The following is a 16,593-nucleotide window of genomic DNA, read 5'->3' on the forward strand; positions in this document are numbered from 1 at the left end:
ATGCACACTGTTGTTCGTGAAAGCCTCTAACAAGCCAACAGAAGCGGTGCTCCCTGAAACATCTGTTTGTGAGACACTGGGTGGGATGCTGGAGATTCATTTAGCTTTCATAGCAGCATTTTAAGTTGGATTTAGGTGTTAATGAGTTTTATGTGCAAATGCGTTTAGAAGAGTAATTTTAGACAGTTTTACTTTTGCATGTATTGCTACTTTTTTAAAAAAGAGCATAAAAACTTTGCAGAATTCGTTTGTTCCCTTCTGTGCATTAGAAAGGGTGTGGTGGCTGTGGTTCGGCTAGAGACCCACTCATTTGCTGAAACCAGATCTGGTGAAAAGATCTAGATTCTAGATCCATTGTTTTCATTACTTAGCCTTTGGAGCAAACAAAAGTTAATTCTGTTGCCCAGGTTGAGTTCCAGATAAGATGTCCAGCCTTTCTATTATTTTTGTTTTTCCACAGAACACAGGGACAAGAAAAATCCAAAGATACTATCCAAGTCACATGATACTTAAACCACTCCAAGGGCAACATAACGGTGACTAGTTTCCAACAGTGAGAGTATGTGGCCTCACTTAGGTCACTAACCAGTTAGAACATTTTCAGTTTAGGAAGTTGCTCCGTATGCCCAACCTGAACCTTCTACTACTCACTTAGCAAATGTATTGAACATTCACTGTACGTACGTACAAGGCCCCGGCCATTTTAAAGGTGAACAAAACGAGAAATATGGTTCTTGCTTTAACAAGTACACTACCTAATTGGTGTCAAGATACAAGTCCAAATATTAAAAAGATAACAGAATAGCTAAACATACAGGGGAACTTCATACAAACAGTTACCAAACAGTATTAAGTCTACATGAGATACACCCCGAATTTCTGCTTAGAAACTTGTTTTCCTTCCTTTTTTGTAACCAGAACCCAGGTGTGGTGAAAACCACCACTAAATCTAACCCTAACGGGAAAGGAAAAGACACACGTCAACATCATCGTCACTGGACATGTAGATTCCAGCAAGTCTACGACTATTGGCCTACAAATGTGGTGGGATTGACTAAAGAACCATCGAAAAATTTGAGGAGGAGGCCGCTGAGATGGGAAAGGCTCCTTCAAGTCTGCCTGGGTCTTGGATGAACTGAAAGCTGAACGTGAGCGTGGGCTCACCACTGAGAGCTCCCTGTGGAAATTCGAGACCAGCAAGTAGTATGTGACCATCACTGAAGCCCCAGGACACCGAGACTTTAGCAAAAACACGATTCCAGGCACATCTCAGGCCGACTGTGCTGCCCTGATTGTTGCTGCTGGTGCTGGTGAATTCGAAGCAGGTATCTCCAGGAATGGGCAGACCCGTGAGCACGCCCTTCTGGCTTACACACTGGGTGTGAAACAACTAATTGTGGGTGTTAACAAAATGGATTCCACTGAGCCTCCCTACAGCCAACAGAGATATGAGGAAATTGTTAAGGAAGTCAGCACCTACATTAAGGAAACTGGCTACAACCCTGACATGGTAGCATTTGTGCCAATTTCTGGTTGGAATGGTGACAACATGCTGGAGCCAAGTGCTAACATGCCAAGTGTTAATATACGGGAAAGTCACCCGTAAAGATGGCAATGCCAGTGGAACCATGTTGCCTGGAGCTCTGGATGGCATCCTGCCACTAGCTTGTCCAACAACAAGCCCTTGCATCTGCCCCTCCAGGATGTCTACAGAATTGGTGGTGTTGGTCCTGTCCCTGAAGTAAAGTCTGCTGAAATGCACCACGCAGCTTTGAGTGAAGCTCTTCCTGGGGACAATGAGGGCTTCAATGTCAAGAATGTATCTGTCAAAGATGTCTGTCAAGGCAAAGTGGCTGGTGACGGCTAAAATGATCCACCAATGGGACAGCTGGCTTGACAGCTGGCTTCACAGCTCAGGTGATTCTCCTGAACCATCCAGGGCAAATCAGTGCCGGAAATGCACCTGTGCTCTATTGTCACACAGCTCACATTGCTTGCAGATTTGCTGAGCTGAAGGAGAAGGTTGATCGCCGTTCAGGGAAATAGTTGGAAGATGGCCCTAAGGTTTTGAAATCTGGTGATGCTGCCATCATTGACACGATTCCTGGCAAGGTCATGGGTGTTGAGAGCTTCTCTGACTACCCTCCTCTGGGCCATTGTGCTGTTCGTGACATGAGACAGATAGTTGATGTGGGTGTCGTCAAAGCAGTGGACAAGAAGTAGCTGGAGCTGGCAAGGTCACCACGTCTGCCCAGGAAGCTCAGAAGGCTAAAGGAATATTATCCCCAATACCTGCCACCCCAGTCTTAATCAGTGGTGGAAGAACGGTCTCAGAACTGTTTTTCTCAATTGGCCATTTAAGTTTAATAGTAAAAGACTGGTCAAGGATTACAATGCATTGCAAAACCTTCAGAAGGAAAGGAGAATGTTTTGTAGATCATTTGTTTTTTGTGTGTGGCAGTTTTTAAGTTATTAGTTTTTAAAATCAGTGCTTTTTAATGTGAAACAACTTCCCCAAAAATCTGTCACAGAATTTTGAGATCCATTAAAACAAAGTTTAATGAGAAAAAAAAAATCTTATTTTCCTTTGTCCAGTCCTCACTAGAAATAGAGGACATGTTACAAACAATTGTACAAGACCTTTTCACATAATTTAGTTGGCAAGAGCCCCCTCTTAACCCATAGTTCCCTTTTGGATCGTCTGCATATGAAAATTCCCATGAATTGCAAGTAAGTAATTATATATGAAAACTATGTACACACATATATTACAATCAATGCTAGGCAGCTTGTTCACGCTCAAAGACCTTTCATATACATAGTGTGGGTGGAGAAGAAAATAGAAATCTATTCCTTGTTTATAAGAAAAAATGCAAAGAATTTTTTAAGCCATTGGAAAATCAAGTAAGTGTGTTTTTTAAAAAAGAGTTTTAGATACGTGTGTAGAATTAAAATGCTCATGATTTAAAAAGCTTAAGTTTCTACAAATACCTTAGGGAAGAAAATGCCTTTGGGTTTTGTGGCCACCTCTTCTTGCTCCCTCCCGTTTTCACTTGGACGTTCTCTTTCCTTTGGCCTTGTGGCCATGCCTTGCTCAATTTGGATGATGCTTCCAGCAATTTCTCCCAAGTGCAGGATTTTCTGGAAGGGAACTGTGTTTATTGGAGTTTGGACCCAGACTGCTCTGCTCCAACTCCGTCAGGCCTTCCCACCGTGGCACTTCCTAGAAACTGCCAGACTCACCCATGAAGGGCTGCTCTGCTCAGGGGGCTGCCTTGTGTTTTCCACTTGCAGAGAGGGCATCGGTTTCTTTCTCTCTTGCCTCCTCTCTCCTTAGTGGGCCAGACCTTCCAAACCTAGCTTGTAAGGGCTAAAAGACAAAAGTCAGGAGTTAGTTTTGTTCCTGGCAAACTTTCTCACATGAATGGTACAAAAGTATTGGTCGTTGAGGAGTTCTGCCAATCTCTGGACCATGCCTTTGTGAGAGCTGATCACTCAGTGTTGGAAGTACAGATGGTAATTTCTGAGAACCACAGCGGGGAAATGGAGGAATTATGTTCTCTTTGGATCCAAACTTGGTGGGTGGCTTCTGCTTCATGTTGCAATTGCATGTCCAGAAATGATAGCTGCTCTCTCATTGGTATAACTACAGCTATAAATGGTATGGAAACACAGTTTAGTGAACTGCTTGTTGAGGTAGGGGGAAAAAAAAGAGATGATGGGTGATGCCACCAAAAACACAATGAAAGGGTCCCTCAGTTTTTGACAGTTTCCTTAGAGAACTGGAACCCTGGTGCCTCTTACACAGCCCTCTGCTTAGAAGGGTGTAAGAGTACTTACTTTCTGGCATGAAGGGTGGTGTCCTTGGCCTTCAAATGGCTGATCTAGTAGTTTGCACAGATGTGGATGTCATCTTTTGTCAAAAGAGAAATCATCAATTGAAGGCGATAAAGGGTATTAACTTCTTGTTTACACTAGAAACACTCATTCAAGCTCATTGAAATTGCAGAGGGAAGAGAAAACCAATGGAATCCACATTTATTGAGAGTCTTCTATGGGTCAGGTACGCTGATGGGCACACCACGTATTATCTCATTTAATCCTTAAACTCTATAAGGTATATGCTACTTTTGGCATTTTGTAGATATTAAAACAAGATCAGAGAGGTTCGGTACCTTATCCAAGGCCACACAGCTCAGAGGTAGAAGGGCTGTGTTTCAAGCTTAAGCTTGTCTCCAAAATTCATGTTCTTTCTGTCATGCCATGTTGATATGGCTGATGTGGAAGTGAGTATTACAATTCAGTAATTATTAGGGACCATAAGCGGGAATTAGCCATGTGAGATTTAACCAGCTCAATGTGGTGAAAATATAATGGGAAACACCATGAAATCAATTCATGGGGACCCATTTGTCAGACGGTATATAATCAAGGATTTTCTGCTCTTGGACATGAGAAAGGTATCCCCTCTCAAAAACATGTTGCAACTGGGGGTTAGTCTCCCCCACACATTTCTGAGGCTGTCACTGGAGGTGACTTGAAGTCCCCGCTCCGAGACCCACCATCCTCCTTGATGTCAGCACATTGGACCACAGGGTTAAGAGGCACACGGAGGTCCAAGAAAAATGCACAATTTAGAAAAGGACTGTCATTCACAAAAGCTGAAAAAGACTTTGTATTTCATGCTCAACAAAAATTTTTTTTTTGCATTTATATTAAGACACACTATTTGCTTCTCCCTACTCTCAAAGAATGAAGTTAATTTAACACTCAAGCACATGGTTGCCTAGCGAGAAGTACTAGGATTGAGAACCCCCCAAAAAACGGAGGTCAGTGGAGCCAGAGCCATGCAGAAAAGAGGAGGCACAAGCCGGGCAGGAGATGGGACAGAACCTGACTCTCTCCCTGCAAAGAGGCCCGAAACACTTTTTTTAAAGACACAAGACAATACTCTTTGTCAGACGGTATATAATTGAAAGATTCCTCATAGTGAGTTTTCGTAAGGCTAAGAGATATGGGTCCTCTCCTTGTACTATTGTGAAGGTAAATTAACAGAGCCTTTTGGAAGGGAATTTGGGAGTGTGTATGAGCAAAGTGTGGTCCAGGTCAGTGGTTCTCAGACTTCAGCATGCATCAGAACCACCCGGAGGCTCATTAAAACACAAATGTCTGGGCCCCACCCTCAGACTTTCTGATCCAGTGGTACGAGGTAGAGCCTGAGAATCTGCATTTCTTACAAGTTTCCAGATGCTGATGCTGCTGGTCCAGGGAGTTCACTTTGAGAACCACTTGTATACAAGGTTAGGAGCTTGGCTCTGATGCTTATCGGCTGTGTGACTTACACAAGTTGCTTAACCTCTCTGTTTCCATTTTGCTTTTCCTTTATAAAGAATGGGGACAACAGTGCCCACCTCATGCACTTGTGAGAATTACATGAGTTAATACATGTAAAATGCATACAGGAAGTGCTTGGTAAATGTTTGCTCAATAAAACATCGTAATTTAAAATGCTTGTTCCTTTTGACTTGACAATTTCATGTCTAAGTATTTATCTTAAGAGAAATATTTACATTACAACTTAGATGAAATAAATTCATTGAAAAATACAACTTAACCAAACTGACTCAAGAGAAATAGAAAATCTGTATAGCTCTATATCCTTTAATCAAATTTATGATTAAAATGTTTTTCATAAAGAAAACTCCAAGCCCAGAAAGCCTCCCTGGTGTCTTCTACTACATATTTAAGGAAGAAATAATACAGTGGGTCCTCACTTAACATCGTTGGTAGGTTCTTAGAAAGTGCAACTTTAAGCGAAACAACGTATGACGAAACCAATTTTACCATGGGCTAATTGATATAAATACGAGTTAAGTTCCTATGGCATATTTCTGGTCACAAAAACATCTCCAAACTTCTAAATAAAAACCCAAAACACTTCCAATGTTAAACACTGAAATTCATGTGAGCTATACATACATTTAAGAAAGATTAATAAAAATAAGTAAGATCATTCTTTTCTAGCCAGCTTATTCTAGTTCACAGTGGCCGCCCAGGGCACCCGGCGGGAATGCACCCTGGACAGGACGCCCTTCCATTCTAGAGCACGTTCACACACACACCCTCACTCACTCAGACCGGGACAGTGTAGACACGGCAGTTCACCTCACGGGAACATCTTTGGGATGTGGGAGGAAACTGGAGTCCCTGCAGAAAACCCACGCAGACACGAGAACATGCAAACTCCAGACAGTGGCCCTGACTGGGAATACTTTTTTTTTTTCCCTCATCAACGTTATAACAAAATGACATTGAGTGAAACGATGTTATTCAACTACCTGCTGTACAAATACTGCACAAACTCTTTCAGAGAACAGAAAGAGACAACATTTCCCAGATCTTGTGCTACAGAATCCTGGTACCAAACCTGATAAGGACCTCACAAAAAAATTATAGACCAATATCCTTCATGAGTATACCAGGGGTGCCAAAAACATGTATACACATGACTTGTATTCATCTTTTGTTATCAGTATATATTGAATATCACAATTTTAATACAGTTTTTTCCTTTCTTATAATGTGCACACATTTTTTGGCACCTTCTGTAGATACAAAAATCCTTAACAAAATATTAGCATATCAAACCCAGCAAATCAGAAAAATGATAATACATCGTGACCAAAATCTGTATTAGTTTCCTAATTGTTGCTATAACAAATTACCACAAACTTGGTAGCTTAAAACAAAAATTATCTCTCAATTTATATATTACTTGCAGAGTATAAAATGGTACAAATATCAGAAAACTCTGGCAATTTCTTTTAAAAATACACACCCATCCTATATGACCTAACAATTCCACTTTTAAGTATGCTCAAGAAAACGTCTACAACAAAACTTATACAAAAATGGTTATAGTGGCTTTATTTATAATAACCCCAAACAGGAAACCCAAATGTCCATCAACAAAATGACTAAACAAATTGTGTTATATTTATACAATAGAATATTAGTCAGCAACAAAAAGAAATTACTGATACGATTCTTAAAACCATTTTGTTGCGCCCAAGAATTCAGACACAAAAGACTACAAATTGTATGATTGCATTTATATGAAATTCTAAAAAGACAAAATGAATATATGGTGCTAGAAATCAGAACAGTGGCTGCCTGTGGGGCAGGGGAGGGGGGAGGGAGGGCGAGGGTATTGACTAGAAAGGAGAATGAGAGACCTTTCCGGAATGATGGAAATAAATTGTTCTATGTTTTGCTTTGGGTTTTATTTACATGGATGTATATAGTTCACAAAAGCATTTGAACACCCTTAAGATCTCTGCATTTTACTGCTTATGAATTATGTCAATAAAGAGAAATTTAATCAGTTTCAATCAAATATGGCAGCTGCACCTACATTCAATCAAATCTTTCACACCTTGTTTATCACTCGAGGTCTACAGGTTTCAATTAATTTAGGTCAGTCTTGCAACTAATAAGGAAAGCTTGTTACATGATAGCGTTTGCTTGGAAGACCCAGATCTTTCAAAGGGGAGTTTCTAGGACCAACCAATGCATGTAAAAGAATGAATGCAGAGGACAAGCCCAGAAGAAGGCAAAAGTATGAAATGTTTCAAGTTTGTCTTCTTAATCCCAAGTCTGCCTTCGGACATGCTCTGAGTGCGACCTATCCAGTCCATCTTCCCCACTACCATAAGAGAGCTTTCTTACAGCAATTTCATCACTCGAGAATTCTTACCTTCCAGAAAACACAACACAATTCAGCCAAGTTCTTTGCCACTGTGTAACAAGGATTGCCTTTTCTCGTTTCCAATTACCTGTTCCTCATTTCCATGAGATCTCTCATTAGAATGGTCTTTCGTGTCCATTTCTACCGACATTCTGCACATGATTATTTGTGTATTCTCTAGCAAGATGAAAGCTTTCTCTTCACCTCTTTTTCTTTCTGAGTCCTCCCCTCACTAAAATTGTCTTTAACATTTTATAGTTCTAGCATGCACATCAAAACTCTTCTAACCTCTCTACTCCTTACCCCGTTCCAAAGCCCCTTCTATATTTTTAGGTACTTGTTACAGCAACACTTCACTTCTTGGTACCAAAATTTATTACTCTGCTCAGGTTGCTATAACCAAATACTACGGACGGGGTGGCTTAAACAATAGAAATTTATTTTCTCACAGTTCTGGAGGCTGGAAGTCCCAAGATGAAGGTCTGGCAGGGTTGTTTCCAGTGAAGGCTATCTTCCTGGTTTATAGATGTCTGGCCACCTTCTTGCTGTGTCCTCACATGGTGGGGAGGCTGCAGGGAGAGAAGGGGAGGAAGGGAGGAAGACAGACGAAGGGAGGGAAGGGAGAGAAGTGAGGAGAAAGGAGGGAGAGGGGTCAGGGGAGAGGGGAAGAGAGCTCTCTGCTCCCTTCTTACAAGGACTCAAATCCTATTGGATCAGGGCCCCACCCTTGAGACCTCATTTAACCTTAATTATGTCCATAAAGGCCCCATCTCCAATGCAGCCAAACTGGAGATACAGGCTTCAACATAAGAATTTAGGTGTGTGTGCATATGTGTGTGGGCGGGGGCACCTTCAGTCCGTAATAGCATCTTTGTGTGAAAAATTTAGCAGCCGTTTCTGGAAAAGTCTGAGCAGAAAATGTCTGAAAAAGCAAAAGGAATGTGCTAAATACATTTTAATGCTTTAAGTCAGTATTTTCATATCTTTCCCCATATTATATTTTCATTTAGATCAAATGAACAAATTTTCCTGTTAGGTTTGTGTTACTTATCCAAGCTGGCTTCCTACTGCCTGCTAGATAAAACGATGCTGTGCAAGGCTATAGCATGCCTTCCTCTAGGCAGCCAGATGAAAGATGGCTTCTAAAGATTAGCAAGTGTGGCAAACATGGCTTAATTTTTTTTCAAATGCAATTTAGACTGTTCCTTTGGGGTGTGATTTTATTACGACTTTGCAGCTGAAAATATTTTAAGAAAGTGGATGCCTATTTCTAGCATTTTCACTAATTGTGGAACAAAATTACATTTGTTCATCCCTGTCCATATACAAATATGGCACATTAAATGATCAGGAATTCTATGCCAGTGGACAAGGGATGCCAATGACTTGCCATATGAATTATCTGCTGTGTTGGGCAGCGTACCAGCTGCCGGGAGTGCAGGAGCAGTAAAACCCAGGCCCTGTCCACAAAGAACTTACACTTGGCAAGGGAGACAGACCCGTACTTCCAACTTATTCTCCACAGTGGCAAGGGGTTTGTGCAGTCATCCACTTTGTCTTACCCAGGTGGTTGGTTAGAAAGGCAGCTGTGGCCAAAGAACAAGACAAGCTCCACCCTACAGCCAGCACAGTTTGAAAATTCAACCTGTGCCAAGCAGTGAAATAGTTGGGTATGTGCAATGTCTATTTTAAATATAAATGGAAGTTTTGTGTTTGTCACTTACATATTCTTCCGTTCACTCCATGATGCCTTTGATTGTTGGAATAACCACAGAAGATTCATCAAGTAAATTATAAGGGGCAGCCAGGTATAAGAGAACGTTCTTATAAAAGGAAAAACGCCCAGCGTCACTCTACCCACAAAATGCTGCCTATTTGCTTTTTTCTAAAACATCATTGTAATTTTCATTTTTTTAAAAAAGGATGTTTCCCCTAGAGATGTTTAAAAAACTGTAATTTTGCTTCGGAGGTATTGGCGGGCCCTGCCTCTGTGGTTATGTGACATCATAAAAATCCTGAACAAAATAGCATATGGCCACTCACAGGGGACTTCGCATTGCTGTGGGACAAGTGTAATCTGCAGGGCTTCTAGGCACACAGACTGAATTTTAACACGAAAACTTCTAACAAGAGTTTTTCTCCACCTAAAAAATCCACACAGAAACAAAGTCAATTGAATTTTATTACAACCAAGAATATAAAATAAATGCAATGTAATTTATTTTAGTTTTAACAGTCATTTCAAGAAGGATGCCAGGACAATGCGAAAGCGGGAAACACTCGGCTCCAAAGCAGCAGCTTGTCCTGCACCCCACGGAGCAGGCCTTGCCGGGGTGCCGCCGGCTCTGAGCGCACACTGCGCAGCAGAGTGTGGAAAGCAAACCGTCATCTCTGTAATTACGGAAAGAGGGATGCGTGCAGGAAATGACTGAAAAGCGAGACGAGGACAGGTACACTTCACAAATAGAAATTATGGGAAATACAAACTAGGCAGTTTAGAAAGGATGTACTACATAACATATATAAAAAGTACTTTAAATTGTTGTTAAAAAGGACATCTTCCGTCCAGGTTTTGTGTAATACTTTTAGTGTCTACACAGACAAATCTTTAAAAAAATTAAATAGTATTAATTTACTAAATATTTAGGAGATAACAGTGCATTAAGGGTTTTTTTTTTTTTCATATAATACATACATATCACTCCTTTGCAGTGATAGCATAGAAGAGTAAATATGGCCTTAGGTACAACATATTTTTCAAAAATCCTAGAACAATGAACTTTGCTTTATGATATTTGTGACTATTCTTGAAGATTATGGGGACCTAAACTACATTTTATATAAAATATTACTTATACTTGAATCCTTGAAGCCTCCTTTACTCTAACTGCCATTTCACTGCCTTCGTCCATTCCCTATCAAGATATCATCATAGACAGAGTTTAGGGTTTGCAATTTTCATAGAATTCTTCCTTCATTGTATGGTTTCTGCTACATAAATTTATTCAGATTAAGTTGCAAGTCTTATTGTCCAACTATTTTTTTTTCTTTTCTTTCACCTTTAGCAGAGGAAACAGCGTCATTTTAGAGGCATACAACTAACAGTCGCTTTACCAGGAATGAGGCAGTGAACACATAGGTAAATGTCGTCCCTTTGCATTCTTAGATGTAAATTATGTTTACAAGAGCAAAAGAGTAGTGCAGAAGATCAAAATTCTAAGTACTAAAGTTTTAAAACCACACAGATATAAAAATATACATGTCCTTGGTTTTTGTATGTTACTGCATGATCTACTTCATCACAAGGATTGTTTCAGCCTCATCGTGTCGGCCCTGCCGCCAGGCTATCTTACCCTTGAGCTCAGCTGACCTGAAACTCTAGAATCCTTTCTTCACACACACACACACACATACCTCAACAGAAAGCTAACTCGAAACTGATTTGTAATGTGGAGAGCAGAAAACCTTCACTTTGATTCCTTCCTTCCTCTTAGTAACCTCTGCTGGGTTGGGTGTTCCCATATGCTAAGGGATGACCTTCCTGCATGTTCCGGGAATGAAAGTAATACGTTTTCAAAGAGGAGTGTGGTCATTTGGGGAACACAAAGGTAAATTTTAACCTCAAAAAGCTTCCCAGTTCTCCTCTGAGGTCCCACAGTTTCAGGGCCCGTAAGTGTGTTAAAGGCTTTGTTCCCCTTTACGGGGAAAAGGAAATTATAAACCAAAGTATTTCAGAGGGTAAGGGGCACCCATTGGCATCACCAATTCTGAGGCAGGAACACGGGAGGAAAAGCCAGTACCAACACAGTGACCAGAAACCCAGTCATGAGTTTGATGGGGATAGCTGGCTATATCCTGGAGAACACTGCACTGGGAACAACTGATGAAATCCCCTTACAGTTTCTCTATCAGTTCTGCCAGTAAAATTCACTATGTTCAGGGAACGCAGGGGAGTTCTGTGATCATGTAAGCACGTATCACAAGAACTGTACAGCAAAGTTGCTTATAAAGTATTAAGGGGCATGGCATTTTGGTTCATGCACAGATTTGGGGTATGTCTTTTATTAAATCAATGTAAGTTCCCCTTCAGGGTAGGACAGAGCTTCTCTTTTCATTCTGATTTCCTGCAACCACTTAATAGAGTGTGTTCTGCCTACCAAAGGCCACTCAATTGTACAAAGGCTGCTGTGAACATTTCAAATACTCATTAATGCCTGTTCTGCTACTTCATCGCTGGCTTTCTGGAAGGTAGACACAGAAATCTCTCCATAACACTGTTAGAGCAGAATTTGGAATAGCAACTCTATCCAAGTGGAATTAGAAGTAAACAAAAGGACCTTCATATTCTAGGATGGTTTCACTTATAAGCCAATCTCCCCAGGAGAGCTTCCTTCCATGTAATTGATCAGAAGCTCCTGATCAACGTGACAGAAGTACATCTTGTCCTTTGTATCTTCCATCCAGCACGGCACTGGGCACGTGGTGAGGGTGCAGTGAGCATCTGAAAACCAATGACTCTGGACAGTGAGGCTTCAGGGCACAGGATAGAACTTCATACATGTAGCTACATTATGCAGAGGGCTATTCATTTTTCATTTTAAAAAATGGAAGGGGTAAATTACCATGGAGACTATCAGAAATTCCTTCCAATGGAGCATGTCAACTGTTTCACCTTCAGTTGGTGAGTGTCACTATATAGTCTTTATCACTAATAAACATTATTATGCTGAAATCAGTAAGGTCCTTGCTGGCTACAGTATCACATCAATAGTGCAAAATGTATACTGGCTTCTGTCTGAAATCTTATGTCACTTGTGTATGGACCCAGAGTATCATAACCAGGTAGATAAGTTCACAAAGAATAGTAAAAAAGAAAAATGCCTATAACTTGCATATACAACAATCAGCTATTTCTTCTAGCTCAACAAAACATTTAAACAAGGCTGGTGCTGCTAGTAGCATTCAGAAGAACACAGATTTCTTGTCCCTTACATTACAATGGGCGCTCTAAGTCTACGTTTCCTTGTGACTCTGGGAGTGAGGGGTTCCTTACACTGGCTGAGAAAGAACCCAGCCTCTAATTCATAGATCATGGAAATGCAAATATGCACTTTATCTAGTATAGTCATACACTATCTGCCCATAGATTTTTAGGCACAATTATTAGTTTTCTCCTAGGGGCAAAAGAAAGCATTCAGTGCAATGAAAAGATTCTTGAGAGAATTAAGTTTCAGTTAACAACAGCAAAATTATGCATACACAATACATAGTTTAAAATGAAAAAAACCTAAATTTTTAACATGCTTTAAAAATAGTTGCTCTATACCTAATGCAAATATGAATGGAGAACACTGCTCTCTATTTTAAAAGCAGATTAATTTGCAGGCTTCTATTTGAGTACCCTTGATTAGGTAAGAAAGTTACTCAAGCTGACCCACCTGTGAAGAAACCAACAGTTCTTTAGAGAAGCCAACTTTATGTACAATACACACTAAAAGCTTTTCCTTCAAAGGGAAGTAATACATCCTTTGATCAACATTACTCCTTAAAGAAATCCTAGTGCAGTTAATATTCCCTTCAGCTTTCCGGTGCGGGTCACCAAAGGACAGTCGTTCATCAAAGCTCTTGAAACCCTTTTTAAGGTAGACTTAGCTACATGAAAGTTAAATTTATAATTCTTAATTACTGAATACTACTCAGAATAAGATGCTTCTGGGAACTAGGTTCCACATGAATGATTATACAAAAATGACCACATACTTCAGGTCTTCATAGCGTAAAGCGTAGTAACTGCAAAGATCTCGGCTGTTTTTGGTTGTAGGTTCCCTCTGTCCCACCACTTGTCTTTTTGTTAGACCTTCCCTGAAACTAGATAAATAACAACCCCATAGTAAAGTACTTTGGGACAGTGACAGTTTCTGTTTAAGACTTCCATAAGCAAAACAGTTATATTCTGTGAAAACAACGTAGTGCTTTAAAAGGTGCATTTTTCCCTCCGTTGCTAGGTCCGTTCATGAAGTACAAAACCATACACCACTGAAGTCCTGATTCTAAAACATTAAAATCCTATTAAAAGAGCTTTGAAAAGATAAATCATAGTGATTGCTACAGCGTGAGAAAGGTGCACCAGGAAATCCTTCAAAAAAATGCTCAAGGTTACAGAAGTTAAGTGCTGGGATTAGATCAGACGCTTTATCAGAGAAGTCACAATGGAACACATGCAGGGAAAGGGTGCCGGGGAAACTTCACAAAAACCTTCTTTAAGTCAATAAAGAAGAGACATCAGTCGGTCCTGCAAGATGCTCAGGATCTAGTTTTCCTCCTAAGTGGACGAGTTGTAAACAGCATCACAGTTTGCATTTTTGGTTCTTCTCAATGCAGACATCACATTGCTGGAGCCTGTGCTCTGGGCAGTGGCGGCCTTCAGTACGGTCAGTACCGGTGGGCCTGGTGGGAAGGGTGGTACTGCGTGCTCTGCTGAGACGAGGAGGAGTAGCCTAGTGTGCTCTGGGACTGAGAGGATCCCTGCACGCTGCTTTGGTAATTCAGGCGAGAACCGGAGTGCTAGGAGAAGGAAACAGGAAAAGGGAGTCACTGGTAAGAGAAGAGATGCTGATCACAACGGGAGGGAGCAAGGAGCCGTTTTCATCCGAGGTGCCTGGTGCAGACCCTTGGCAGCTGACAGCTAACTTAGTTTGTTCATATTCTGCTTATTTGAAATCACAGCCGGCCATCACTGTAGCCACATATTATGGCAGGCACAGAGTTTGGCTGGACTTCTTTAGGAGCTAAGCTACATTGGCCAAAATAAAAAAAAAAAATTAAAAAGGCAGAGGGGAAACTTATGTTGACCCTCTACTCTTTATACTAATTCTGGTTAGTTACTCTGCATATATAATTTACACAATTTATAAACAAGAATAATGAATTTGGCATAGTCCATGGTATTCTAACGTCTGTTCATTTTCTCATAAGTAACAAAGCTGTGAGTAAGAAATCATTTTTAGAGGAAAGCGTTTTTGGAGGCAGAGGCTAGAGTGACATCAGCAGCACCACAGAGGTGACAAAGCAAGGCAAGGCTGGGCAGGGCACAGCAGCACTCAGTGGGTTTTACAAACTTCAGGTCATATTTAGAATAAAGACATTTTCATACATGAGGATGCCCTCAAGAGAAGGCAGAGACAAATGCATTTCAATTCAGTGTGCTTTATTACTTTAAATGAAACATTCATCTTCACAGCACCCAGGGCAAATATGAAAAAATGTGTAAAAGGAAAATTCATCTACAGAATATGGTTCCTGGTTAAACATAAGCATCGCTGGAACCAATGGCTTTGGCTATGCTTAGAAGGCTGGTTCTTCCTGGGAGCAAAGTGGGAAAGAATATCTGTAAGTAATAAAGTTATTCCCTATAGTTAAAACTTAAATGACTTTGAGGTGGCACTAGGGGTTTAAGAAAGGACACATCAACGAGGTCCCCACCTCATGTGCCAAGGCTGCCAACCTGCCCTTGCAGTATCCGGCCCAAGACAGCAGGATGATGAGATAGGCTCGGTTAGAAACGACTCAGCTGTGATCCTTCCTAAGTTACGTAACTGATTCGTTGTGTTGGTGTAAGAAGCCTTTCAAAATTCCACATTCTAACTATGTTTTATTTTGAAGTTTATTATGGAAAAATGTTCTTTCCACTCACAAGCCCTGTACTGTGAGGCTGGCTATGACTACTTTCACTTCGGCAGAGCAGACACAGCACACTAGCTTTCCCATACTGAGAAGAGCACACATGATGGGAGAGCTGAAGATAGGCGCAAACGGCCTTCCTCACCCTACCTCATCTCGTCTTTCCAACTAAATAGCTCAGAGAGTTATCCATTTCACAGATACGCTGCTTCATTTTTAAGTAAATAGCACAGGATGGATCAAGAAAAGCATTTTGAAGAACTCTTGGATTTGAAAGGAATAAACATAGTAGTTAAGTGATCTGCCCATAATCGACTATGATCAGGTTAATATAATACAATCAGAGACACAAAGATGAGCCAGTAGTATGTAGTAAAGGTTTATTGCTTACATAACAGGAATAAACCAATGTTAGGGGAGAAAACTGAATTTATAATAAAATTCAAGTAGGTTCATGACCTACTGTTTTTAGTGTATCAAACTGAAACCTTGATTAGTTTAACTGGAACCAAATGGCAGTGCTATCTTACGCTCCTCTGCTTATAGGAAGCCTTCCAAGAGAAGTTTTCAGAGAAGCAGTTGCATGAAAACACATTCATTTGTTGAGATTTTCAAAATTAAAGCCTGTTTAGGCAGCTATTCATGTCTTTCTTGTTAATGTTTCTCTTGATTCCAGTTCCTCTCAGTGAGTTTATGGCTCCCTTGCCTGTGGTTTTGTTTTCTATTATCTCTATCATAATTGCTCCCCCTCCACCAGTCCCCCGAGGGACCACACGGTTCTAATCCTTTTTTTCTTTTTACTTTTAAGTTTTTCTTCCCATCTTCTTAGATCTTTTCTTAGCTTGTTGTTACCCTGAAAATGGTTGTTGTTGTTGTTGTTTTGCAAGATTCCCTGCAGTTTTCACAAGTATTTTCTTTTTTTCATAAGTTTTTTTAATCTCTCTCCAAATACCAATCCTTAGACATTTTCCCTTTAATTACCTGAACTAGTAGTACAATCGTATTTTCTTTTCATCAAAATACTTTTAACGAAAAGTATTGTCTAGTCTCAAAATTATTCCTAGTGAGATTTAACAGTTGTCCTTGAGAAGACTCAATCTTAATCCCTTTCTCTTCTATGTTTATGTGGCTACTTACTGATTATTTCCACCCAATAACAGCACATC

The 16,593-nt window shown here is 40.4% G+C and overlaps 1 protein-coding gene across 1 annotated transcript in view; it reads right to left on the minus strand.

Annotated features, from left to right (window-relative positions):
- Nucleotides 1-9,911: 9,911 nt before the first annotated feature.
- Nucleotides 9,912-16,593, minus strand: part of CDK19 (cyclin dependent kinase 19) — a 130,065-nt gene continuing 123,383 nt past the window's right edge. Inside the window, exon 13 of the mRNA XM_033097548.1 lies at nucleotides 9,912-14,311. Within this exon, the coding sequence (XP_032953439.1) occupies nucleotides 14,180-14,311 (132 nt within the window). The 3' untranslated portion in view covers nucleotides 9,912-14,179. The remainder of the gene's footprint in view (nucleotides 14,312-16,593) is intronic.

This window comes from Rhinolophus ferrumequinum, chromosome 3, assembly GCF_004115265.2.
Source record: "Rhinolophus ferrumequinum isolate MPI-CBG mRhiFer1 chromosome 3, mRhiFer1_v1.p, whole genome shotgun sequence".
NCBI classification, from domain to species: domain Eukaryota; kingdom Metazoa; phylum Chordata; class Mammalia; order Chiroptera; family Rhinolophidae; genus Rhinolophus; species Rhinolophus ferrumequinum.